Raw genomic sequence first — 27,622 nt, 5'->3', positions numbered from 1 at the left:
CACTGAATCACCTGATAACAAACAGGCCCAGTGCTATCGAAATACAGTAGGGTAAGTGTGCCAAGGTGACCAACATACCAAGAAGTCCACATTAAAAATGTAAGCATTTGGATTTGACAGGGTAAAATAATTGATGAAAATAAAGATGAACCTTTGGAAAAGTTATAGAAAGACACCCCTAAAATAAAGTCAGTGGATTTGAAATATATCTTAGGAGAGAATTCCGCAGGGATCAGTTCTGGGTCCTCTGCTGTTTGTAATTTTTATTAATGACTTAGATGAGGGAGTCGAAGGGTGGGTCAGTAAATTTGCAGATGATACAAAGATAGGTGGAGTTGTGGACAGTGAGGAGGGCTGTTGTCGGCTGCAGAGGGACTTAGATATGATGCAGAGCTGGGCTGAGGAGTGGCAGATGGAGTTCAACCCTGCCAAGTGTGAGGTTGTCCATTTTGGAAGAACAAATAAGAATGCGGAATACAGGGTTAATGGTAGGGTTCTTGGTCAGGTGGAGGAACAGAGGGATCTTGGGGTCTATGTACATAGATCTTTGAAGGTTGCCACTCAGGTGGATAGAGTTTGTAAGAAGGCCTATGGAGTATTATCGTTCATTAGCAGAGGGATTGAATTCAAGAGTCGTGAGGTGATGTTGCAGCTGTACAGGACTTTGGTTAGGCCACATTTGGAGTACTGTGTGCAGTTCTGGTCGCCTCACTTTAGGAAAGATGTGGAAGCTTTGGAGAGGGTGCAGAGAAGATTTACCAGAATGTTGCCTGGAATGGAGAGTAGGTCGTACGAGGATAGGTTGAGAGATCTCGGCCTTTTCTCGTTGGAACGGCGAAGGATGAGGGGTGACTTGATAGAGGTTTATAAGATGATCAGAGAAATATATAGAGTAGACAGTCAGAAACTTTTTCCCCGGGTACAACAGAGTGTTACAAGGGGACATAAATTTAAGGTGAAGGGTGGAAGGTATAGGGGAGATGTCAGGGGTGGGTTCTTTACCCAGAGAGTGGTGGGGGCATGGAATGCGCTGCCCGAGGGAGTGGTAGAGTCAGATTCATTGGCGACCTTTAAGCGGCATTTGGATAGGTACATGGATGGGTGCTTAATCTAGGATAGAAGTTCGGCACAACATCGTGGGCCGAAGGGCCTGTTTTGTGCTGTATTGTTCTATGTTCTATGTTCTATGTTCTATGTTCTAATGTAAAATGAAGGTGAATGAATTCTCAGCAGTTTGATCCTCTTTCTCATTAAAGTCAACTCACAAGAAATCAAAGTGTAAAGTAAGTTGTGCATTTGTTATTTTCTGCATTGTTTCATCACCCAAAATTATTTGCACCCATACAAGAGAGCTGAGAGGAAAATGTAACTCATAAGTTTTTAGGAACCTCTGTAGTCTTTTGCTAATATTCAGTGAAAGAACGTCAAGACACAACAATCATCAACAGCAGCTAATTCCCTGATAAATTTGCAATAATTCTTAATGCTTTGATTCTAATCATTCATATTGATATTGCCAGCAGAAAATGAATCAAAAAGACCATACATCATAACAAATAGACATTTTAAAATATATTGATATCTGGGAATGACTTTAAAGCTACAAAACTAATGTTGAGTTTCAGATGATTTCCCAACATTCTCTCATGGCTTATGGTTTCATTATGACAACTAAATTAGATTACTGCCTTGTAATTACTTCCAGGTGCATGGTAACCAGGTTCAATTTTCATTTCATACCAATATCTTACCAAAATCATGTAAACACTAATATTGCTGAATATTTCAGATAGTCAACAGCTTTCTATCATTTAGAGAAGGAAAGTTATATTTTTCTTGGTGTTATGTGGGTATCAAGCTTTAACTATGTTGCTTGGAATTGTGTGGAAATATGTTGAACATTCTCTGGTATTATTTAAAACAATGCCTAATTTCCCATAGTTTGACTAATTTCACTTTAGCCAACAGTTATATCCATTACCTACTGCTCCTTCAGGGATTTAAAACATTGTTTCTTTAGGAGATGTTTAGGATTCTTTAATGGAGAATGCACTGATACATACAGCAGTAATTAAGACTACCTGAATTCAATTAATAGTTTACAATTTATATTACCCTCCCAAATAATTATTGTTCAGAATATAGTTTGGAGATATTCGGAGGGTGGGAATGGAGAGAACTCCAAAGAAACACAATGTTGAAGCAGTGCTTCTGCAAGCTTCCAAAGCACTTTACTTGACTAATGTTATGCATAATGTACCATAGAGTAATTTAACTTCTAACTTGTAAACCATGCATGTAGTTTCAAAGCTACGATATAAAATTAATATATAAAAGCTAATTCTGAATCTTGTAGAGTCTGATGTCTGTAAAGGAGCACTTTAATAATTATTCTAGAAAACTGGAAAGTTGCATCATTTGAAAAACTGCTTTGATATAAATGAAAGAAAATAAAAAGAAAACAAATATCACAATGCAGCATAGTCATGAAATAACTAGTAAATCTAGGCAAAGTAAATCTACTTTCAGACATAAGCAAACTCACCTCATCAGGTGTAGTTGTCTAAATGGCAGAAAGAAGAGCAAAATTGAAAGAGGTAATTTAATGAAAGAAAGTTGCAACAACAGTAAACAAATAAATCAGATATACAAGTTATATTGAGAGAGCTCTGAAAAAACTGTAGATTAGGAAAAAATTTACACACTGAACAACTGATGCAGCATATAAAGCAATTAGGTAAGGGATAACATAGACACATGCAATATTGTAATTAGCATTGTTCTTCAGTAGTTTTTCCTTGCACATCTTGACATTTTTTTTAAATGTCAACAGCATCATGGGTAGGATAATACCAATATTGTCCTGTTGCTAATAAGAAACAGCCAAATAATCTGTTCATGCTGTTGTTCTTTTATTTTACTTATTCTGTTATAGATAGCTTTGAATTGTAGATATTTGAAATCCAACTACATTAATATGGAACAAAGATATGCTTATGAATAGAATTAAAACAGGTCAAACAATTGTCATGATTAGATTTATGCTATAATACTTTACATGTGGTAAATTGTTATGGTAGTGGACACTAAATTAGGGATTTATGTCACAGTATGTTGTTGTCCTAAATGAAAAGGGTATTGCTTAAATCACATTCTTCCACTTCCCACAGCAGCTGCCCGTGAACTCCCAGTACTAATTCGGGAGAATTTAGGATAATTTACATATTGTTATTGCAACTATAATTGAGAACAGCTGAGTTTGTGTTTTAGCAATCTCAAAATAATAAAAGGACTTACAAGAATGTTACAGGATGTTGACAATTTCAGGTTAATTATCACCTTCAAAGTGCATGGAAGCAACATGCACGCTTTCTCCAACATGGTTCCATGCTCCCCTTTGAGTTTCACACCTGATTTGGAAATATATTGCTATTCCTTTATCATTACTTGATCAAAATCTGAGAACTCCCAACCTAATGGTTCTGTGGGATATTTTCAATATATAAATGGCATCATCCTTTCAAGGGCAATTTGGAACAGGCAATAAAAATTGGCCTTTCCACTGATACCTACATACCGTCAATTAATAAATCATTTTAAAATAAATGATTAAGAATATATAAATTCAAGTTTCAACACTGAATAATACTTCAACCAAATAACAAAAAAATGAGAAGATGCAAGTATCACTAACATTTTTGTTTACTTTCAAAATGCAACTTAAATAAAAGTATATTAGGGTGGAACAAAAAACTGTCATTCCTTCTTCATGTCTGTATATTTGCAAAATATATTTAAAAATCACATACATTTGTGCCAACCTTCTCCATGTAAGTTCTCACGTCTATGTTTCTGTTGCCCAGGACAAAATTTATCATCTAATTTATCACCTTGCTTTATTTCTAGGCAAGCTTTGGTTCTACATTTAAGCAATGTATTCATTACTATTACTTCTTCTGTAACAAATCTTTAACTTTGTTTATGTTTTAGAGCCTGAAATGTTATGATGCAACTCTATCTGTACAGTGTTACTTCTATCTGTCAAAAGCAAAGGCTACAGACCCTATTTCGAATCTCACAGATAAGATCATGTGCATGTCCACCAAAAATAGTGTTTCACTGCTGTTGCACTGATCCAACAACAGATTTTGGGTTGCCTCTTTGTGCTATCCCAGGTGAAGGGCACAGATATCTAATCATTGCTGAAGGTATTACTGAAGAAAAATTGTGTTGCTTTACTGATCCTGAGGGAGGAGAAATCCTCCATTTAGATATGAGCTGTGGAGAACTTTCATCACTCTTGAGAATTGTGAATTTAAGGTGATTCTCTTTCTCAATGGAATGTAGATTGTAATTTAATGAGTGCATTCATAAGGTTGATAAGACTTTTGGGCTTTTAAAGGAATTGAAGAAATGTGAGAATAGGATGCAAAAGTTAAATTGATGTAGACATCCAGTTGTAATCTAACTGAATAGCAAAGCAGGCTCAATATTCTTTAGCCAAATTCTGTTCTTTTTCTCAGGTCCTGAGCCCCAGTGGAACCTGAGCTGCAAGGTCAGATGAGGCCTTATGATTTGTACTGAGCAGAATTCCTGTAGTAAACTGTGAACTCCCCCAGGTATACCTCCTTAATTAATGTAGATTAACTGATGAATCTCTTGCAATTTATTGGACACACTGTTCAGGATAGAATCCCGAGCAACAATGTATCCCTTAAATTTGCATCCCTTACTGGTGATCCATCCATGTTCCACTTTTGCATGGTTTTAGAATTTCAGAGTCTTTCAATTAATAACTAAATATCCTAATTTAAACTGAATATATTAATGGACATATAATTTGTTAAATGCATGAATTGTTATGATTCCAATGGTGATAATACTGGAGAAGTCAGATTCCAGAGTGAAATCTAGCTTGGTAAACCATTAGTTTTAGTTTTGCAATTTGGTTACTGTGGTGGTTCAGTCACTGAACATACTTACATGAGGTTGTCAATGTACTTTTAACAAAAGAAAGTAAATTTATTATGTGAAAGAAAATAAGCTCGAGTATAGGTCAAACAGACAATTTGGAAAGATCTTATCAGAAACAGCAAAAATAATGATTAAACCTTTTTACTAGGCAATATCCTTTACAGGCAGCATCTGAGGAGCAGGAAAATCAACCTTTCGGGCAAAAGCCCTTCATTAGGAATTCCTGATGAAGGGCTTTTGCCTGAAACATCGATTTTCCTGCTCCTCAGATGCTGCCTGACCTGCTGTGCTTTTCAGGCACCACTCTGATCTAAACTCTGGTTTCCAGCATCTGCAGTCCTCACTTTCACTTAATACCCTTACAGATAAACCTCAGTGAAACATCACTCTCATCTTCACTTTAAAATTCTTATTCAACTGATGAAACTGTAAGCATTTCCTTTCTGTGACTTGTGTACTTTCACCAGATGTGATTTTTTTGACTCTTTCCAAGATATATAGACAGGCTAACACATTGTCTTTTCTCTGAACCTGGCTACTTTGAGATTGTTAAAGCAGCTCAAGATTTCTTTCCCCTTTGGTAACCTGAAGATTTCCAAACTAAAACTGTGCTTCTGCTGGTGTGGGTATATAGTCTGTTGTCTTATCTGTAATGCTGTAGATCATAAAGAGCAGCAATTACCACAACACCAGGTGGCTTGCTAAATCATTTAACTTAAGTTACATGAAGTCTCAGAATAGTTGTCTTTAGCTCGTTGTTTCAAATTATTTTTCCTTCACCCTTCTCTTTTCAAAATCAGACCTTGGAAGCCCTGAAAACCAAAAACCTCAAACTTAAAATCCAAGTTCACAAGATAAAAAGAATATAATACATTTTCATACAAAATATACATTCAGTTTGAATCCTGCTGATGTAATGGCTTCTATGCAGTCTCTAAATGATTAATTTCTTATTTCCTCCTATTGTCTGATGCAGCATTTTTTGATTTTTTGTCATTCTACAGATTTCTTTCTGAAAGTTGTTTTTGCACACCACACAACACAGCAATCTGACTCTCTTATCTTAATATTTAGCCATGAAGGGCAAGATGGGTTAAATTCTGATTTAACTTCTGGCCAGCGACAAAATAGCACTTTTCCCCCAACTCGACAGCGAACACAACCCCCCTCCCCACAAAGATCCCCCTCTAACACCTAACAGATACTCAATTTCAACCCCAAACTGCCACCTATCTCCTGATTCCTTCCCACCTCAACATCCCAAGGAAACAATATCAACTCCTCATTAACCCCCAACTCAATTCCTGACTTGCCTTGAATATGAGCCCATAGGTAGACCCAACAGCATCCTGACCCACATCAAGTCCTTAACCACTTAACTACCATCTACCATTCAAACCCTTCAGATAGCCAATCCCATTCACCCACTTAGCAATTATAAGTTTCACCCACATGTGACTCTATCCATCTGGCACCCTACAGTCCTTGCTCATTTGCCGCCTGTACCTATTCATGCATTAGATAATCTAACTGCTTCCTCCGCCCAGTTGGCAGCCTACCACCCCCCTCACTTGCTATCTTACACATCCATTTACTTTACACACTTATCCTCTCTCAGGAAGTGATGTAGTGATTTTAAGACCTTTACACCATGGAATATGGCAGCTAGCACTATAAAAGAGAGATATGGTTTCAGTGCTAATCCACTCTGCTGCCTCTGTTTATGTAGATTCCTGGACTGAAATTCATTGCTTCAGGTGCCCTGGAGGTTCACTTAGGAAACTCAACCATAGATAAGTGAGTAACTTCTTTTCTCATCAGAAACAGGGACTTCAAACCAGATTGGAACGTTCAAGCCATATATCCAATGTATCCTACACAGTGGTGAGAAAGTATGTCCAATACAATCAGGATGTGATTAACAGGTTGCATTACAAGAAGAACAGATACAATAATAGATACACAGATGCATTAGTAAACACTGGGGGTAAGTTTCAATTTGGGTGTGGGCAGGAAACTGAAAAAAAATCCAATTAGGCATGTGTCAGATTTCAATGGAAAGAAACTTGTGTCGGTATGTATCAGACAGCTGATCCGCTACCACTAGCTGTCAAAGTCAGAAGTTACTTTTACTATATGACATTTTGTGGAGTTTCTATATTCTTACTAATTATAAACTGCAACAGTAATATTTTGGTGGATGTGCCTTTAACTGAGAATTGAGAGTTATGATTTACATACCATGTATTAACAAAGATTTTGAAGAAAAACAATAAGATATTCATTTTTTCCATACACCATTTGCTTTTTAAGTGGACTTTGATTACTACGGTTTATATTTTAACATTATTTGCAATAAGCATCCCCCTGTGAATAAAATGTTACTTTAGGATAAACTGAACATAAGTATTTATTTCCTACAATGAATAACTGTTTCACAAATTAGCTTACATCAAAACATTTTTAAAAGTACCTTAACAAAACGACACAGGCGAACAGCATCATCCCATCGTGAGGCACTGACATATTCATGCAGAATAGCAGGATATGGTGATATGCTTGTATATATCAGTGAGCCATTAGCTCTTCTGACTGTAACCTGGTTTCCCACATAGTTCACAATCTGCGGACTTTTACCAAATTCACTGTGAAACAAAACAAATCCCCTATAGATTTAAATACTTAAAGACATAATGTAGTATGCTGTGTTTTAGTATACAAACATCATACAAATATTAAGTTGGCAATATTGTTATGTTTTGGGATTTTAAATTAGGGTAAAATGGAGCATTGAGGGTCATGCAAACTGTTGTAAGTTCCACCTGACAAAAAGCTGGATCAATTGATTGTGAAAGATGCCAGGTTGTTTTGCTGGAAAAAAGATACATGATATCCATATCTGAAGTAGGGACAAAGTGGTTAATATTATTAGTTTTTTAAAAAAATTCACTTGTGGGACTTAGGAATCACTGGCTGGCCAACATTTATTGCCTGTCCTTAGTTGCCCTTTGGAAAGTGGCAGTAAGCTGCCTTCTTGAAGCAAGTCAGATGGTGAGTAACTTGAATGGGAACTTGCAGATGGTGGTGTTCTCATGGATTCATTGCCACAGAAGGTTGTGGAGGCCAGGTCAATGAGTATATACATGACTGAGATAGATAGGTTCTTCAGTATCAAGGGGATCAAGGGTTATGGGGAGAAAGTGGGAGAATGGGGTTGAGAAACTTAACAGCCATCAGACTCGATGGGCTGCATGACCTAATTTCTGCTCCTATGTCTTATAACTGCTGACTTTGTCCTGCTTAATGAAAGCGGTAGTTGGTTTGGAAGAAGCTGTCTCAGGATGTTTGGTGAAGTTCTGCAGTGCATTTGTAGTTAGCATATATTGTTGCTTCTGACCAAGGGTGGTGGATGGAGTAGATGTTTGTGGATGTGGTGCCAGTCAAGATTAGATTAGATTACTTACAGTGTGGAAACAGGCCCTTCGGCCCAACAAGTCCACACCGCCCCGCCGAAGCGCAACCCACCCATACCCCTACATCTACCCCTTACCTAACACTACGGGCAATTTAGCATGGCCAATTCACCTGACCTGCACATCTTTGGACTGTGGGAGGAAACCGGAGCACCCGGAGGAAACCCACGCAGACACGGGGAGAACGTGCAAACTCCACACAGTCAGTCGCCTGAGGCGGGAATTGAACCCGGGTCTCTGGCGCTGTGAGGCAGCAGTGCTAACCACTGTGCCACCATGCCGCCCACAGTGGGCTGCTTTGTCCTGGATGATGGCAAGCTTTTTGAATGGAACTGCTCTCATCCAGCCAAATGGGGAGAATTCCATCACACTCCTGACTTATGCTTTGTAAATGGTGCACAGGCTCTGGGGACTCTGGAGGGGAGTTGCTCACGGCTCTGACGTGCTCTTGTAGCCACTGTGTTTACTTGGCGAGTACAGTTAAGTTTCTGGTCAACGGTAACCTCAAGGATATTGATAGTGGAAAATCATTGATGGCAACACCATTGAATATCAAGGGGTGATGGTCAGAATGTCTCTTATTGGAGATGGTCATTTCCTGTGATGGGTTAGTGTTAGGGTTTGTGTGGTGTGAATGTTACTTGCTACTTGTCAGCCAAAGCTTAGATATTGTCCAGATCTTGTGCCATTAGAACATGGACTGCTTCAGTGTCTGAGGAATCACAAATGGTGCTGAACATTGTGCAATCATCAGCCAACTTCTGACCTTATAATGGTGGGAGGGTCATTGATGAAACAGCTGAAGATGGTTGGGCCTAGGACACTATGCTGGGGAACACCCACAGACATATCCTTGAGCTGAGATGGCCGATCTCTAACAATCACAATGATCTTCCAATGTGCTGAAATGCACGATAGTCTTGAAATGAGTGCTCTCGATATACTTGATTTCTTCCTGTATGACAGAATACCTGATCAAGGGTGGTTTTTGGAATGTTATGCAGCAGTTGTATTAATATTTATTGCTACAATAAATAATTGTATTATTTATTGCTACACTGAGAAAAGAGAGCTGGAAAACTGAAGGCCAGATAAGATAGTTGAGTCACCATGGAAACTGGCAGATCCAAAGCTGAAGGTTGAGATAATATGAACCTGTATGAAACTGGAAACTGTAAGTATGCGCCTGTGCTGCATTATTGACAAGTTCTTTGGATAACTAATATCCTCTAACTTGCTTCTGCTCAGAGAAAAGCTTTGATTCCTTGACTCATCCAAGCTTGACAGAGGTCCTTTTTTTAAAGCAAAAATAAATGTAATCAGGAGAACCCTTGAGGCACAATAATTTGTTTGAATTTTCATATCAGATGACAGGTGAGTACGTTTACTTTACTATCCATAAGATAGAGAGGTTGGCATTTAGGACTGGGGTCTGGCAGGCTGATTTAAGGATCCAAACCAATTACTAAGTCTGGAGGTGAAGTAACTGAAGTCTGTGCAGTGCCAGGATCATGATTCTTTGGTTATCAAGGTTAGTATTGTTCTCAGGATAAACTAGGCGAAATAATGAATGGCCATAGCTTTCCCACAGGAATTAAGAATGATTAGCAGGCAAAGTTGGGAGAGGTAGGTTTCCTGTAAGATCGGCAAAAGTGAGGACTGCAGCTGCTGGAGATCAGAGTGGTGCTGGAAAAGCACAGCAGGTCAGACAGCATCCGAGGAGCAGGAAAATTAACGTTTCAGTGAGGAACCCTTCATCAGGAATGAGGCTGGGAGCCTTTGGGGTGGAGAGATAAATGGGAGGGGGGTGAGGCTGGGGAGAAGGTAGCTAAAAGTGCAATAGGTGGATGGAGGTGAGGATGAAAGGGATAGGTTGGAGAGGAGGGTGGAGCAGATAGGTGGGAAGGAAGATTGGCAGGTAAGACAGGTCACGAGGATGGTGCTGAGCTGGCAGGTTGGAACTGGGATAAGGTGTGGGGGGGGGGGGGGGGGGGGATGAGGAAACTGGTGAAGTCCACATTGATGCCCTGGGGTTGAAGTGTTCTGAGTTGGAAGATGAAGCGTTCTTCCTCCAGGCGCCAGGCGGTGATAGAGTGGAGGTGAAGGAGGCCCAGGACCTGCACCTCCTCAGCAAAGTGGGAGAGGAAGTTGAAATTTTTGGCCTTGGGGCGGTGAGGTTGATTGATGCGGGTGTCCCGGAGATGCTCCCTAAAACGCCCTGCGAGAAGGTGTCTAGTCTCTCCAATGTAAAGGAGACCGCATCGGGAGGAACAGATACAATAAATGACATTTGTGGAAGTGCAGGTGAACATTTGATGGATGTGGAAGGCTCCTTTGGGGCCTTGGATGGAGATGAGGGGGGAAGGATAGAACTGTCAAATTGAATTAAACTTCAGTCATGACATACTAGAAAAAGAGAGTGGGGAAACCAAAGTATTACTTATCAAATTCTTGATAAATAAGAATAGAAAGGTTTTGGGTAAAATAAGTAAGGAAGTCTGGTCTCCATCTGGAGAAGTAAACAAAGTATTGGAAAGACAGATAGGTGTAAGTTGTTAGCCACAGTCTCCATCAGCGAATGCTAATTGGCACTGCAGAAATTCACCAAAAATTCTCAGGTAGGACGTTCCACACTCACGATCACTTCCATCTAGAAGGACAAGGGCAGCAATGTGGAAACACCACCACTTTCAAGTTCCCTTCCAAGCCAGACACCATCCTGACTTGGAAATATATCGCCATTTCTTCATTGTCATGGGTCAAAATCCTGGAATTCCCTCCCTGATGGCATTGTGGGTCAACTCACAGCAGGTGGACTGCAGCGGTTCAAGAAGGCAGCACCTTCACAAGGGCAACTAGGACCAGGCAATAAATGCTGGCCAGACAGTGATGCCCACATCCCACAAATGAATAGAAGAAAAACACTAGCCACCACAAGAGAACTTGTGTACATAATGTACATGCAGGTGAAGACGTCAAGTAGAGATAGACAGAGTGAAGCCCAATTATTGAAGATAGGAAATGTGATGGTCTCTGTATGTTTTTGGGTATATCCAAACAATGAAGTAACAATTTTAGGAACTAATATTTTAAGTTAGATGTTAGATGTTGTTGACCTCTCAACGAAACTTATCATTAGCTAACTATAAGGGAAGAGAAAGGATGCTTTCCAGGGACACTTGCTTACACACACAATCTCAATAGCAGCTGTAAAATACATCTCTCCAGACTAGTCAATGGCTGATGTTTACATCATGGTAAGGAAACATAAACAGATTGAAATAGATTTCATGGTAATTCCTGCCAAAAACAATTATCATCACTAGTTGTACATTACTAAACCAGGAGCAAATGCAGCCAATGAGGAAATAATTAAAGAACTTTTGGAAAAGAGAGATTTTGTGCAGGACAATTTTTACAATAATTTGCCCATTTGGCCAGTCCTGAAACTGGACGGAAAGCATAGATTGACAATTGAATGTTTGGCTTTGAATAAAATTCATCATAGTCCTACTGTTCACTCATTTGAGAGAGAGAGAGAGAGAGAGAGACACACACACAACCATAACTGGTAGTGGTTTATCCTGAGAGTCAGCACAGCTCAGACGAAATGTCGATTCTCCTGCTCCTCGAATGTTGCCTGACCTGCTGTGCCTTTCCAGCACCGCAGAATGGTCAGAGGAACGGATAGAGTGGATGTGGAGAGTGTGTTTTCACTTGAAGAAGAGACCAGGATCTGAGGGCACAGCTTCAGAGTGAAGGGACAAACCTTTAGAACTGAGATGAGGAGGAATTGCTTCAGAGGGTGGTGAATTTGTGGAATCCATTGCCACAGGGGGCTGTGGAGGCCAAGTCACTGAATATCTTTAAGACAGAAATAGGCAAGTTCTTGATTAGTATGGGGATCAGGGGTTACAGAAAGAAGGCAGGAAAATGGGATTGAGAAATATATCAGCCATGATTTAATGGTGGAGCACATTTGATGGTCTGAATGGCCTATTTCTGCTCTTGTATCTTATGAGTGCAACAGTCAGTGAGTCTGTGAGAAAGAGAGAAATGGACAGACAGCTAAGACCAGGCAGAGATCAAGGCAGTCAATTTAATGTTCACCATGCAAAATGTAGAAGAGCATGAGGATTTAAATAAGGCTGGAATATTTGCCTACTTTAGCAAGAGGGAGGGATACCCAAGGTCACCTTGGGGAAAATGGTAAAAAGAAACATGACTTTGAGAGTTGAGTATAGCTTTAGTATTGCCCACTTAAGTGGCAGAGAAATGTGTAACCATTGAGTGGAATGTTTGGTCATTTTAAAAGTGAAATAGTGAACTTTTCTACAGTTTAGAACACAAGTTGCCCAAAGGAAATAGTGTTTGGTCAATGTTGCTATTAGATTGTTATAGTAACATCTTAAAACTTAAAATCTCATTACATGATTTTTCTAGTCAGTCACTGTCTTTTTAAAAACTATTGACCTCCATGAGGATCATAACAATGTATACTTGAATAACAGACAGCAAAATGTCATGTAAATTCCAAACAAACACATTAGAAAATTCTCTATATTGCAGAAACTTTTAGCTCAAAACTTCCTAAGTATATTACTTCATAAATAATATCACTTCTTAAATTTCTCTTGGTAAATTTGTGAGTTAAGATTGGCATGGATTAACATAACACTTGCAATTTCCGTTTAAAATACAGAGAAAAAAATTATCCTTTGAATTTAACAGAGAATAGTTCTACCTTGCATCTTTTTCAAAAACAGTTTTGGACAGTAGTTCTTTGTCCACATAGATTGTGTTAGGATAATACCAAACTACAAAATGCGTATTCTGCATCCCACATAATATATTGATCTTATCATTCCAAGCTATAGAATGCACCATTGTACCTGAAATAAAATAAAAATACCTTAGTTAAAACTTTGTTTGTTTCTTTTTCAATAACCAGTATTTATTTCAATTTTAGCATGTTTATCTTGATTCAAGTATGTATGTTAGTCTGCACAAGCTATCTCATACAGGGTTGCCAACACTGACTTTCCGAGCTCCTGTAATTTTACAACCAATGAACAAAAGTATTACACATTGTGCCCCAGTGATGCGTCTCCTGGGCCATGGACAGCACTTTCAAGCAGATTAAACTTTAGTTCACCACCAAACCAGATGAGGTGGAGAGGTGTTGGAGCAAAATCCCTTTGTCAAACATGTCAGACAAGTTGAGAAGGATAACCTAGATACCATTTGTGACTTTGATTAAAAATGTTTTAGTGCAGCAGTGAGAGTAGAAACTTGTCTGGAAGAATTCAGACATAACGTTTTCATGAAAGAAGCAGATGGATTTAGGTAACAACACATTTATCGACTTTGGAGAGTAACAGGAGGTTGAGGGTGGGTAACTTGCAAGGTCAGAGAGGTTAAAGCTTGACTTTTTTCAAGGAGAGTAATGGAGGCAGATTTAAAGAACAATATCTGAAGAGAGAAAACTGATCATTATATTAGCTAATAAAGAAGAGAGGAAGAGAAGTTGATTGCCAATAATTTAATGGGAATATAGTTGCGAGAACAGGAGGAGAGTCTTAACAGCAAGATTAGCTTGGGAATACATGATAGGAGAAAGGAGAGGAACTACAGAAAGATGCAATTTTAAGGTTAGACCAATTTCAATTGAAAATAATACCTACCAATTTTGATGATTTTTTGTTCTTTCCCAAATCTACGCACTGAAGCAATGTACAGATCTCGATTTTTATCAATGATGGCAACTTTTCTTTCATTTTGTGAGCCAAATTGATCTAGTGCAACCTCCATCACTTCTATCTGTAACAAGCAATGCAGGTAACTAACTGTTAATTACACAGCAGATACAAGAGGTGAACCCTGTTACAATTCCAGCTGATATTACTACTGGATAAGTCAGATTCCAGAACGACTGATGTTTTTTAAAGACATCATGGTCTTTCATGGAAACAAGACCAAAAGGCTACAGATTACATTTATCAAAAAACTCAAAACAAGTAAAACTAAATTACATTTAAACTAAACTGTTTAAAAGATGCCACAATGCATGGAAAAATAAACTCCCATGTACTCCCTAAATCACAGTTAATCAAAATCCAGAGAAAATTTCCTTCCCTGTATAATCTGTACATCATAGCTTCTTCTCAGTTCCTGTTCTGTGGGCTTTGAACCTTTTCCATGAATGCATGCATAACTGAGAGCTTAGATTTGCTTAGTTTTGAACAACCAAATTAGGTTCTCACCAAACAACAACTAGTCTGAAAGTTTCACAAACGAAAATCTTTTACTGAGGTAACTTATTCCTTTTACTGTACTAAACCACCTCCTTTACGGGAGAAACTAAACCTGCATTTGAACTCAGCAAGCTCTCCTTTGAGGTGAACCTAAAAACTTTTTAGGTGGGTTTCCTCCGCGTGCTCCAGTTTCCTCCTACATTCCAAAAATGTGCAGGCCAGGTGAATTGGCCATGCTAAATTGTCCATAGTGTTAGGTACATTAGTCAGAGCAGGATGGCTTACTCTTCGGAAAATTGGTGTAGATTTGTTTCCACACTGTAGGGAATCGAATCTAATCAGCTTTTAAAAACAACCTGCTCATCCCCGGTTCTGCGACAGTTAATGGCTTAATGTTTTCTCTAACATATTGTAAACCCACACAGTACAAACAAACCTCCATTTACACTTCATGGCTCATTATAGCCACCTGCTCGTCTGACATATACAAATTTTAAAGCTATGGTTCCAGAAAGACTGGCCTAATTAATTTTAAAACCCCTTCATAAAATTAGATTAATACCCATATGTTACTAGGTTGTAATCCAAACTAAATGAACCATCTGAATCATGTGAAAACCTATGATAAGTTCAAATTTAGTGGAAGGGGATATTGCTCAGAAATATTAAACTTGAATAACAAGAAAAGTCAAATAAAATACAACTTAAAAGAAAATGAGAAAGTGATAAAAACAGAAATTGCTGGAAAAACTCAGCAGGTCTGGCAGCATCTGTGGAGAGAAATCAGAGTTAACATTTCTGGTCCAGACACCCTTCTTCAAACCTGATTATAGCTAGGAAATTGTTGTTTTTATGCGGAGTGTGGATGAGGGGAGGTGGTAAGGAGTAAACGATAGGTGGAGATAGAACCCGAGAGAGAAGAACAGTTGGACAAAGGACTGGATAATGGTCAGCCTGGGAGAATGAATACATGATAATGGGAAGTATTACTGGCTAATAATGAGTTGTTATTGACAAATTGACCTAGTCCCACAGTTAACTTGACTATACATCCTCACACCCACCTTCCTGTAAAGACTCTATTCCATTCTCCCAGTTCCTCCATCTCCGATGCATCTGTTTTGATGATGCCAACTTCAATGAGGGGATCACCTTCTTCCTCAACCGAGGATTCCCCAGCTTCATAGTTGACAGGGCCCTCAGCTAGTTTCAATCCATCTCTTGCACTTCAGCCCTCATTCCTCTCTTCCCTCCCACAACCACAATAGAGTCCCCCTTATCTTCATCTACCATCCCACCAGCATCCACATCCAGAGGATCATTAGTCACCATTTCCATCACCTCCAGTGGGGTGCCACCACCAGACACATATTCCCCTCCCTTCTCTTATCAGCCTTCTGCAGGGACCACTCCCTCAAGAACACTCTAGTCCACTCCTCTTTCACACTCAACAACCCCCCACAGGGCCACCGCACTTTCCCTATAACTGCAGAAGGTATAAGATCTACCCATTTACTTTCTCCTTCTTCAGTATCCAAGGGCCCAAATGTACCTTTCACGTTAAGCAGCATTTTTTCTGCACTTCACTCAATCCAATCTACTGCATTCGCTGCTCTCAATATGGTATCCTCTATATTGGTGAAATGAAGCATAGACTGGGTGACTGCTTTGCAGAACACTTACATTCTGTCCGCAAAAAAGACCCTGAGCTTCCAGGTTTACCACTTTAACACATCACTGTGTTCCCTGGCTAGCATCTCCGCCTCAGAGTTGCAGCACTGTTTCAGTGAAGCTCAGCACAAGCTGGAAGACCAGCACCTCATTTTCCATTTGGTATCTCTACTGCTTTCTGGACTCAATATTGAGTTCAATAACTTTAGTGCCAGAGGTACCTTCTCCAATATCTTTATCCCAAACCACACATACAAGTCCTTGTTATCATGTGGTCTGCTATTACACATAATCCATTGTTAGCTATTAATTGTCCCCATTAAAAGCTATTCATTCTCCCAGGCTGACTGTTCTCCACCCCTTTGTCTGTCCACTGTTCTTCTCTCTCTTTGGACTCTATACTCACCTATCTTACCTCACCTATCACTCCTAACCTCCTCCCACCACCTTATCTTCTGCATAAAAACAAACAGTTTCCCAGCCATCATCAGTTCTGAAGAAGAGTCACTGGAGCCGAAACATTAACTCTGATTTCTCTCCACTGATGCTGCCATACCTACTGAGTTTTTCCAGCAATTTCTGTTTTAGTTTCTGATTTCCAACACCCGCAGTTCTTTTGGGTTTATTTTAATGAGAAAGTGATGATGGAAAGAGAAGTTTTTAAACTTATTTGAATTGAACCACTAGAGTGCAGCAGTTATGTTATCTTGTTTTAAGAGATTGAGTTACTTGTTACATAATGAAATAATTTGTCGCTAAACGTTGTCAAACGTTTAGCTTGACAATGAAATGTGTAATATGTTTATCTTTGCCAATCCTTATATACATTGGCCTCAAAGGTCTGATAAATTGGCCTTCAAATTTGATCTCCAGCCAATGGGATCCACCTCCAAGATGCAAAGTTAAAAATTAAGTGTTGTAAAGAATTATGATTAACTTTCAAAATTTTTTCTGTCTACTTTTGTCCTTTTTTTAAAACAATGAGAGCTGATGACAAGCAGAAGTAATCTCAAGGAGTTGCTGAGTTCATAGTACAAAGCAGCTGAACTACCAATAGAATGGATAAGCCCATTAGTCCAGAATGCTTCAGTAATGTGTCATTTTAGCCTTTAATTTGTGAATTCAGCTCACCCTGGTGGGATTGTATTGTCATGTCAATTCTCTTAATGCTACTAACCACTGTTGAATAAATAAAAACAGAGAAAACACAATTAATCAGACTAGGGGCTGAATCTTATCACATTTTGACCGTGTGTCAATTTTGTCAAGTTTCACAATGGTTTTACTCTTCAAGGCCCAGCGATATTTCTCACCATACCATCACAAACTTACCTCATTAAGTATGTCCCTATGACAGTATGCTCATTTGATGCTTGATTGATCCTAACCACTCACCACATCTGGAAGAATTTGCCATTCCTGTGATACCCTGGAATAGACCAATATCCCTGGAGCCCACGCCATCTTTAAAAAGTCATTGTGCACCCAAATAAGTGCTGACTGTCCAAAACTACCTTGTATGGTGACTGACATTTGAAAGATGGAAGGGAAAGAGGATAGGGGAATTTGCCATCTTGCTTTGTGGACAGGGACCTGGAAGTCAAGGTCGATAGGATGATACAGAGAAGGCTCCCCACTTCCCCAGGACTGGCAGTACAGGCCACAGTATAGATTCAGCTGGGCTGGGTCACTGCAATCTTAGCCATCTACAACTGTGTAGGAATGAAGTTAATGACCTTTTCTGGGATAACAGCCACTATTTGAGAAACACAGAATCCCTACAGTATGGAAAGAGGCCATTTGGCCCATCGAGTCCACACTGGCACACTCTACAGCATCCCAGCCAGACCCCGAGCCTGGTAATTTCATATTTACCATATCTAATCCACATGCCTCGACGACACAGGACAATTTAGCATGACTAATCCACCTAACCTCCATATCATTGGACTATGGGAGGAAACTGCAACACCAAGAGGAAACCCATGCAAACACAGGGAGATTGTGGAAACTCCACACAGAGTCATCCAAAGCTGGAATCGAACTGGGCCCCTGGCATTGTGAGGCAACAGTACTAACCACTTACTACAACCTTACACTCACTCTGCCTGTTTTACTGCACCACTTCAACCAAGGCTTATGTTCTAATACTCTCATTATTGCATGCAAAATATCCCCTCACTCAATCTCATCCACCCCCACACATGACACAAGCATGTGTTCTTATTCTCTTCTCCCCACTGAGAATGTGGAACTAATTTCTCTGGGTTTACCAATTTAAAGACTTAGCTATCAAAGGTTAGGTCGAAGAGTGCAAATGAGCTGTCAAATTCATTTACCAAACTGTGGTACCTATGTCAAAAATATATAAGATCTGAAATAAATCAATATCTCAACAGAATTTTGAAAGGTAACAAAGAGAGGAGCTCTTACTTTTTGTGGATTTAATACACAATTAAATACACTGCCACTGCCTTCTAGCTGACTCTTCTACTGGTTCTTTCCTGTCATTTTGCTGCTAAATCAACCTTTTAACAATAAACTTCAAATTTGGCTTTGTGAAATCAAACCAAAGCAAAATCACTATCTCCTATGTCACTAAACAAACAATGAACTTATGCACATTTGGCACAGTTCTACTGGCTTATTTTAATTAGCAACGTGAAAACTGAATTAGTATTGCAATATCCAATCTTTCTAAAACATTAGTTTAATGAATAAGCAAGCACTGCAGACACTTGAAACTTAAATGTTACGAGCAGTACTTCAGCCGTTTAAATAACATTTCTTACATTATTGTTGAAGTTGTACATTTCATAGTGTTTAGGATATATATCTCAGGAAAACAATAACTCATACAATTAACACCAGAGTTTCAACATACTGTGCACCCTTTTCTTGTTTGCAATTTGTCCCAGTTCACTGCCATAGATCTTTAGGATTGTTGCAACTTTCCCTTAGGCTGTAACACTGTCTATACTCTGTGTTCAATCAAAACCTCTGACAGCAATATATACTTAAGCAAGCAAATAAAAAAATGATTGTGAACAGACACATTTACTGTTGTAGACATTTTGGCTGTCATAATAACAGTGAAGTTAATAGCAATCACTGTTATTATAGGGTAAATCAGACTGTAACTTCAGGCAAAAAGTTGTAAATTGGTATCCAAAGATGTTTTGTCATTCCTCCACATTACAGTGTTTGCTAATAGAGATGGCATTGAAATCACCAATGCTCTGAACTTAAGGAGATTTCCTACTACCCTTGCATTAAAGATGGTTGCAAAATTTAGGGCTACAGCATTCAAATATAATTAGGTTAAAATACTTTTTTGAAGAAGTTCTGCTTCCTCTTTTATCACAATGCGGTTTTATGAACATGGTGTGCTGGCAGAACCAGTTAAGTAAAAACAACCCTCACCCATTCCCTTAAGATGCTCCAACTATGACTCACTTGATTGTTCAACATAGAATCCATGGCAGATTCTGAATACAATCTTCAACTTCAACTCTTCATTCCAGACGATTAGCACTTCAACTACAAACTGATGGGCCTGCAATGCCATCTCAAAGGATTGAACTGAATTTCATCTTTACAGTATCCTTTATCTTTATCTGCATTTAAACATTGTATGCCATCTGTTTTTTTTACCTAAGTTAAAGCTAGCTGCTGGTTATTTTTAAATTGAGTCACTTGCAAATGAAAAGGCAAGTTGCAGACGTGCAGACAAATTCTTAGCTCATGCACCATTCTAAGGAATTATCTTGTTGTGTGGTACAAGAGGCTTTGTATGCCATTATGTAACAGACGCATTAAAGTGAATCAAGTCAATTGGGTGAAATAAGTTAAATTGGGGCAGTGAAATATGCAACAGATCAAAACCAGTCTTATCAAGTACTGAAAAAACATGCCAGTAACTAAATAACTTGCTAATGGTGAAACCTGGTCCAGAAATTAATTTTAAAAAACTGTCTTATGATCTTATACTACACAATCACCTGATGAAGCAGCAGCACTCTGAAACCAGTGCTTTCAAATAAACCTGTTGGATCTGTTGTGTGATTTTTAACTTTGTACACCCCAGTTCAACACCGGCACCTCCAAACTAGGTGTTCCAATCAGTATTGGGAAAAGGAAGAAAGAAGCATAAAGGAAAAGCTGAGAGTGAGGCAGTTCCCTTTTCAGTAACCTGCCCTAACCGGTGAGTGAAAAACAATCAATAAGATAGAAGAGTATCAATGGCCAAGGTGGCACTGGGACACTGTTACCAGGGAAGGGGGGCAAATGGTGATATGGGGGTGATGTGCTCTGTGGCTAATGTAGGACACTCAAGATGACTAGAAAGGGAAGGTATGAAAGTAAAGCAGAGGGTAGCCATCATACGTCAGCCTGAGGCAGGAGTCAGCAACAAAGGAAGCAGAGAATCCAGTAAGGCCAACAGGATTGGAAAATTAGGGGTGCTGGCAACTATGCCTAGAAATGTGGAACTCGCTTTGGAATTTTCATCTCATGGTAATGTCAAACCAGATATAAATAATGAGGCCAGATCCTGGGCTGGGATTGAACACTTTAGAGCAGTTGACAGAACAAAGGAGCCGTACCTGCAGCTGAATATTGCAATTGGCATGCCAGTTTCCCATTGTTTAAGAATAATGGTTACATAACACTATAAAGATACTTAGTTAGTTGATACTGTACATTTTATGTATAAAGCAGTATAGAATAATGGGCACAGTGCCCAATCAAAATGGATTTCAGAAAATCAGATGACTTCTATTTGTGATTTCTAGATAGACAGAGAGAATGACCTGAATTTTCACAAAGAGAAAGACAGCTAAGTCAACATAGTGCCAGAGCCTTGACTGCAGTAGTCCTGCCTGCACCAACACCCCCACCTCCCACCCCCACAAAACCCTAAAAGTGCGTCACCTACCGTTTTTAACCAGTGATTGGGGCGTGGCAGGTCATACTTTGCTCAACCGTGGTCTACACAGACAGCTATACATGGTAAAATGTATCCGCCTTCAAACAGACCCAATTTTCACTGCTGAGATATCCAAATCATGATGTGGTTTTTAAACATTTCAAGAGATAATTTAATGCTGCCACTTATTTTGAAAAGTAGGGTAGCCTTTTTGAGAGGTTAGAAGCCCTCTGGGATGGTGAAAGTTAGAGATAAATGTGCATTGACAAAGTCCCACAACAAAGATTATTGCGGAAAATAAATGCTCATGGTGTAGGGGTAACATAGGTAGAAGAACACCTTGTTACAAGAGACAGAATAACATAAATGTATCAGCTTCTGCTCAGCAAGATGTGAGCAAAGAATCACCAGACTCGAAATGTTAACTTTGCTTTCTCCCCACAAGTGCTGGCAGACTGCTGAGCTTTGCCAGCATTTTGTTTATCTTTCAGATTTCCAGCATCTGCAGTTCTTTGTTTTATTACAGATGTAATGTGTGGTGTGCCATCAAGATCAGTACTATGGCCTCACTGTTTGCAATTTTTACAAATGATATTGATGAGGGAACCTACAGTATGGATGTTAAATTTATGGATGACGCAAATATAGTTGAGAAAGTAACTTGTGATGAGGACCGAAGGAAGATACAAAAGAATATTGCCAGATTGAGTGAATAGGCAGAGGTCTGTCAAATGCAGTATAATGTGGGAGCAGCTGAAATTATCCATTTCAGCAGGAAGAACAAGTAAAAGCATGTTTAAATGATGAGAGATTGCAGAGCTGTGACATCCAAAAGTATCTGGGTATGCTAATGCATAAATCGCAAAAGGTTAGTATGCAGGTATACAAAGCAAATCAGGAAACCCAACAGAAAGTTAATGTCTAAAATGACTGGAATTGAATACGAAAATAGGGTGGGTCATGCTTCAATTATATAGAGAATTGGTGAGACTACATTTACAGTACTGTGCAGTGTATTGGTCTCCCTATTTAAAGAGGGATGAAAATACATTGAAAGGTTTACTAAACTTATATCTTGTGAGAAGAAGATCAGACTTGTACCTGGTAGAGTGTAAGAGTTAACTTGATTGAAACAAAAAAGATCATTAGGGGTCCTGTTAGGGCAAATGTCTCTTTTTGGGAAAATCTAGAATTAACAGTGACTGTTTAAAACTAAGGGAATGTTCATTTAAGACAAAGATGATGAGAATTGTTCTTTTTCTCACACAGTACCATGAGTCTTTGGAACTCTCTTCCTCAAAAAGTGGTGGAAGCAGAATCTTTGAATAGGTTTAAGGCAGAGATATATTGATTCTTGATAAGTAAGACAGTGAAAGGCTATTGAGAATGTAGTGTGATCAGATTGGCCATGATGTTATGGTGGAGCAAGCTGAGGAGCCAAGTGGTTCGTACCTCCTCCTAATTTGTATGCTGGAATGCTTAAAACCTAGATGAACTCACTACAATTATCAAGCACATTGGAACTATTAATGTCTCAAGGGAACTCTAAAGCTTTCAAGGCATTTGAATTTGTTAGGTTTTTTTTGGAACAACTCCCTGTAGCGATAAAACAAAAAAAAACTTTCCATTTCATCTGCCTGTAGACATATGGATTCTGGGTCATCCAAGATGGAGGACGGGAAAACATTGTGGCTATAAGAGCTGCTCCTTTTTTGAGATATTTTCAGTATTGAAGCTGATTTCCTTGAATTCTAGCAGCAGTAATTACTGTTTTAAAAGCTGTTGCATTGTTTTGGAACTTTGGGAAAAAAATGATCAAAACAACGGCAGCTTAAGGAGGAAGAGAGGCAAAAGCAGTGACCACATGGGAAGTGATTCAAACGGAGAAAGAAACCTACACTGCTATCAGACCCAGCAGTGAATCTGCACAGCCACTCCCTCTGCTGTTTGATTTCAAGTACCTCTGGACATCAGAGTTCATCTAAGAAAAATTAACAAACCGCGAAATTCAGTTAGTTGATACGAAAGCTGATCTTGAAGAAACCAATGTGGGAGAGCTCAGAGCAGGGCAGCAGCTAAGTGGACAGTTTTAATTGTGACCTCATCATTTTTTTTGTAAATCTCCAATACTGAGTAGAATGTTTTTTTGTTTATATGTTTTATTGAGATATGTCTTTTGATTAAATTTTAAAAATCTAAAACATAGGTACTAAGTTAGCCTAGAGCAACGGTTTTTAGAGCAGTAAGACTGTGCTATTTTCTGGGTCTGCAAATTACTAAGGTGCAAAGATGGCCTTTGGTAGAGTGATGGGCTCTTCCTGTCGGATGTGGGAGATTAGGGAGAGTTTCCATATTATGACGATTATTTCTGCAGGAAGTGTGTTTGATTGCGAATCTTATAGCATTGGTTGGAGAGCCCGTTAGAGGCAATGAAGAAATTACAGAAGTTAGGGGGTGTGATGGATAGCAGTTGTAGGAAGGAAGAAAAACTGCAGATAGATGGTCGATGGGCCACCTCCAGGAAAGGTAGAAGAGGGAAGCAGGTCATGCAGGAGTATTCTGTGGCTATACCCATCTCAGACAAGTATGCTGTTTTGGAAAATGGAGGGGGTGATGGACTCTCAGGAAAGTAGCATGGACAACCAGGTTTCTGCTACCAAGACTGGCTCTAATGTAATGAGGGGCATGCCAAGTTCCAAACGATAGTTTGTGATAGGGGACTCTCTAGTCAGAAGTCCAGACAGACGTTTCTGCAGCTGACAGCGAGAAATCAGAATGGTGTGTTGCCTCCCTAGTGCCAGGATCAAGGATATCTCAGAGAGGGTGAAGAATATTCTCAAAGGGGAGAAGGACCAGCAGGAGGTTGTTGTACATATTGAAACTAACAACATAGGAAGAGAAAAGGATGAGATTCTGAGCAGAGAATATAGGAAGTTAGGCAGGAATTTAAAGAGGAGATCCTTGAAAGTAGTAATATCTGGATTACTCATAGTGCCATGAGGTAGTAAGGGTAGGAATGAGAGGATACAGCAGGTGAATGTGTGGCTGAGGAGCTGGTGCAGGGAAGAAGGATTCACACTTTTGGATCATTGGAGTCTCTTCTGGGGTAGAAGTGATCTGTATAAGAAGGATGCATTGCACCTGAATTGGAAGGGAACTAACATACTGGCGACAGACTAGGTAGAGCCACTCAGGAGGATTTAAACCAGTAAGATGCAGGGGTGGGTGGGGACCCAGACAGATACTGAGGAAAAAGATCAGTCTGAGACTAGTACAGTTGGGAAAAGGAGCACGTCAAACAGTTAGGGCAGGCAGGAACAAAGCAGACAATGAGGTAGAACTGATAAATTAAACTGCATTTATTTCAATATAAGAGGCTGAACAGGGAAGGCAGATGAACTCAGGGCATGGTTGTGGACACGTGACTAGGATATCATTGCAATTACAGAGACATGGCTCATGGTTGGACAGGACTGACAGCTAAATGTTCCAGGATACAAATGCTAAAGGAAGGAGAGAATTTTGTTCGGGGGAGGGAGGGGTGTGTTGGCATTTTTGATTAGGGATAACATCATGACTGTACTTACGGAGGTTATTCCTGAGAATATGTCCAGGGAAGGTATTTGGGGTGGAACTGAGAAATAGGAAAGGTTTGATCACCTTATTAGGATTGTACTATAGATCCCCAATAATCAGCAGAAAATTGAGAAACAAATTTGCAAGGAGATCAGTTACCTTTAAAAATAATCGGGTGGTTATGGTAGGGAATTTTAACTTTCCAAACTTAGACTGGGACTGCCATAGTGTTAAGGGTTTAGATCTACAGGAATTTGTTAAGTGTGAACAAGAAACTTTTCAGATTCAGTATGTGGTTGTACCTACTAGAGAAGGTGCAAAACTTGACCGAAATTTGAAAAATAAGGAGGGCAGGTGACTGAGGTGTCAGTGGGGGCAGCACTTTGGGTTCAGCGACCATAATTCTATTAGTTTTAAAATAATGATGGAAATGGATAGACAGGATCTAAAATTAAATTGGAGAAAGGCCTTTTCTTTATAGTGTTAGGCAGGAATTTTAAAAAGTTGACTAGGGATGGATGTTCACAGGTAAAGGAATAGCTGGAAAATGGGAAGCTGTCAAAAATGAGATAACCAGAGTCCAGAGACAGTATGTTCCTGTTATGGTGAAAGGCAAGGCTGGTAGGTTTCGGGAATGCTGGATGACTAGAGAAATTGAGGTTTTGGTTAAGAAAATGAAGGAAACATATGTCAGGTATAAACAGCAGAGATCGAGTGAATCCTTAGAGTATAAAGGCTTTAGGAGTGGATATAAGAGGGAAATCAGGAGGTCAAAAAGGGGATACGAAATAGCTTTGGTGAAAAGAGTTCAGGAAAATCCAAAGGGATGTTATAAATACATTAAAGAGCCTAGTTTCTGGTACTGAAACTGGGTAATGTAACGAGAGTTACGTCAGGTTCCAAGCATTCAATTGTGATAGGGACTCTTTAGCCAAGAGGCACAGGCAGAAGTTTCTGCAGCCAACAGTGAGAAATCAGAATGGTGTGTTGCCTCCAAGTGCCAGGATCAAAGATATCTCAGAGAGAGAGCACATTACTCTCAAAGAAGAGCGGGGCCAGCAGGAGGTTGTTGTACGCATTGAAACTAATGACAAAGGAAGGAAAATGAATGAGATCCTGAAGAGAGAATACAGGAGGTTAGGCATGAATTTAAAAAGAGGTAGTAATATCTGAATTACATTGAGGGTAGTAATATCTGAATTACATTCGGTGCTCCGAGCTAGTGAGGGTAGGAATAGGAGGATAGAGCAGATGAATAAGTGCCTGAGGAGCTGGTGCAGGGGAGAAGGGTTCATAGTTTTGGATCATTGGAATCTCTTTTAGGATAGAAGTGACCTGTATAAAAAGGACAGGTTACACCTGAATTGGAGGGGACTAATAAACTGGCAGGGAGATTTGCTGGAACTGCTCAGGATGATTTAAACTAGTAAGGTGGGGGCGTGGGACTCAGGAAAATAGTGAGAAAAGAGATCAAACTGAGACTGGTACAGTTGAGAAAAGGAGTAAGTCAAACAGTCAGGTCAGGCAGGAACAAGGCAGAGAACGAGTTAGGACTGATAAATTAAATTGCATTTATTTCAATGCAAGAGGCCTAACAGGGAAGGCAGATGAACTCAGGGCATGGTTAGGAACATGGGACTGTGTTATCATAGCAAATACAGAGACATGGCTCAGGGATGGACAGGACTGGCAGCTTAATGTTCCAGTTTATAATTGCTACAGGAAGGATAGAAAGGAAGGGTAAGAGACGAGGGAAAGTGGCATTTTGATAAGGGATAACATTACAACTGTACTTGCTGGGAATACATCCAGGGAAGTTATTTGGGTGGAACTGAGAAATAAGAAAGAGATGATCACCTTATTGGGATTGTACTACACCTCAGTAGTCAGTGGAAAATTGAGAAACAAATTTGTAGGAGATCTCAGTTATTTATAAGAATAATAGGGTAGTAATGGTAGGGGATTTTAACTTTCCAAACATAGACTGGGATTGCCATAGATAGAGAGTTTAGATAGATAGAGAGGAATTTGTTAAGTATGTCCAAGAAAACTTTCTGATTCAGTATGTGGATGTACCTACTAGAGAAGGTGCAAAACTTGACCTACCCATGGCAAATAAGGCAAGGCAAGTGACTGAGGTGTCAGTGGAGGAGCACTTTGGGGCCAGCGACCATAATTCTAAAATAGTGATGGCAAAGGATAGACAGGATCTAAAAGTTAAAGTTCTAAATTGGAGGAAGGTCAATTTTGATGCTATTAGGCAAGAATTATTTTGACGGGGCGGCATAGTGGCTCAGTGGTTAAGCACTGCTGCCTCACAGTGCCTGGGACCCGGGTTCAATTCCTACCTTGGGCAACTGTCTGTGTGGAGTTTGCACATTCTCCTTGTGTCTGCGTGGATTTCCTCTGGGTGCTCCGGTTTCTTCCCACAGTCCAAAGGTATGCAGGCCAGGTGAATTGGCCATGCTAAATTGCCCATAGTGATAGGTGCATTAGTAGGGAGTAGGGGAATGGATCAGAGTGGATTAGTTTTCGGAAGGTCAGTGTGCACTTGGTGGGCCAAAGGGTTTGTTTCCACACTGGAGGGAATCTAATCTAAACTTTGGTTGGGGTGATTGTTTGTAGGTAGAGGGATAGCTTGAAAATGGGAAACCTTCAGAAATGAGATAAGGGGAGTCCAGAGAAAGTATGTTCCTGTTATGGTGAAAAACAAGGCTGGTAAGTGTAGGGAATGCTGGATGACTAAA

General features: G+C 39.6%; 1 protein-coding gene across 8 annotated transcripts in view; it reads right to left on the bottom strand.

The window, feature by feature from the left end:
• ift80 (intraflagellar transport 80 homolog (Chlamydomonas)) overlaps positions 1-27,622 on the bottom strand; it is a 229,393-nt gene that overhangs the window by 20,070 nt on the left and 181,701 nt on the right. For 7 of the 8 annotated variants that reach the window (XM_072572726.1, XM_072572721.1, XM_072572725.1 and 4 more), the window contains 4 exons: positions 14,132-14,267; positions 13,192-13,339; positions 7,448-7,619; positions 2,546-2,563 (listed from right to left, as the gene is read on the bottom strand). In XM_072572726.1, coding sequence (XP_072428827.1) covers positions 2,546-2,563; positions 7,448-7,619; positions 13,192-13,339; positions 14,132-14,267 — 474 coding nt within the window. The remainder of the gene's footprint in view (positions 1-2,545; positions 2,564-7,447; positions 7,620-13,191; positions 13,340-14,131; positions 14,268-27,622) is intronic. The other variant, XM_072572724.1, reaches the window with a different exon arrangement.

Source organism: Chiloscyllium punctatum, chromosome 6, assembly GCF_047496795.1.
Source record: "Chiloscyllium punctatum isolate Juve2018m chromosome 6, sChiPun1.3, whole genome shotgun sequence".
In the NCBI taxonomy this organism is placed as follows: Eukaryota; Metazoa; Chordata; class Chondrichthyes; order Orectolobiformes; family Hemiscylliidae; genus Chiloscyllium; species Chiloscyllium punctatum.
This window is presented reverse-complemented; position numbering and strand designations above follow the sequence as displayed.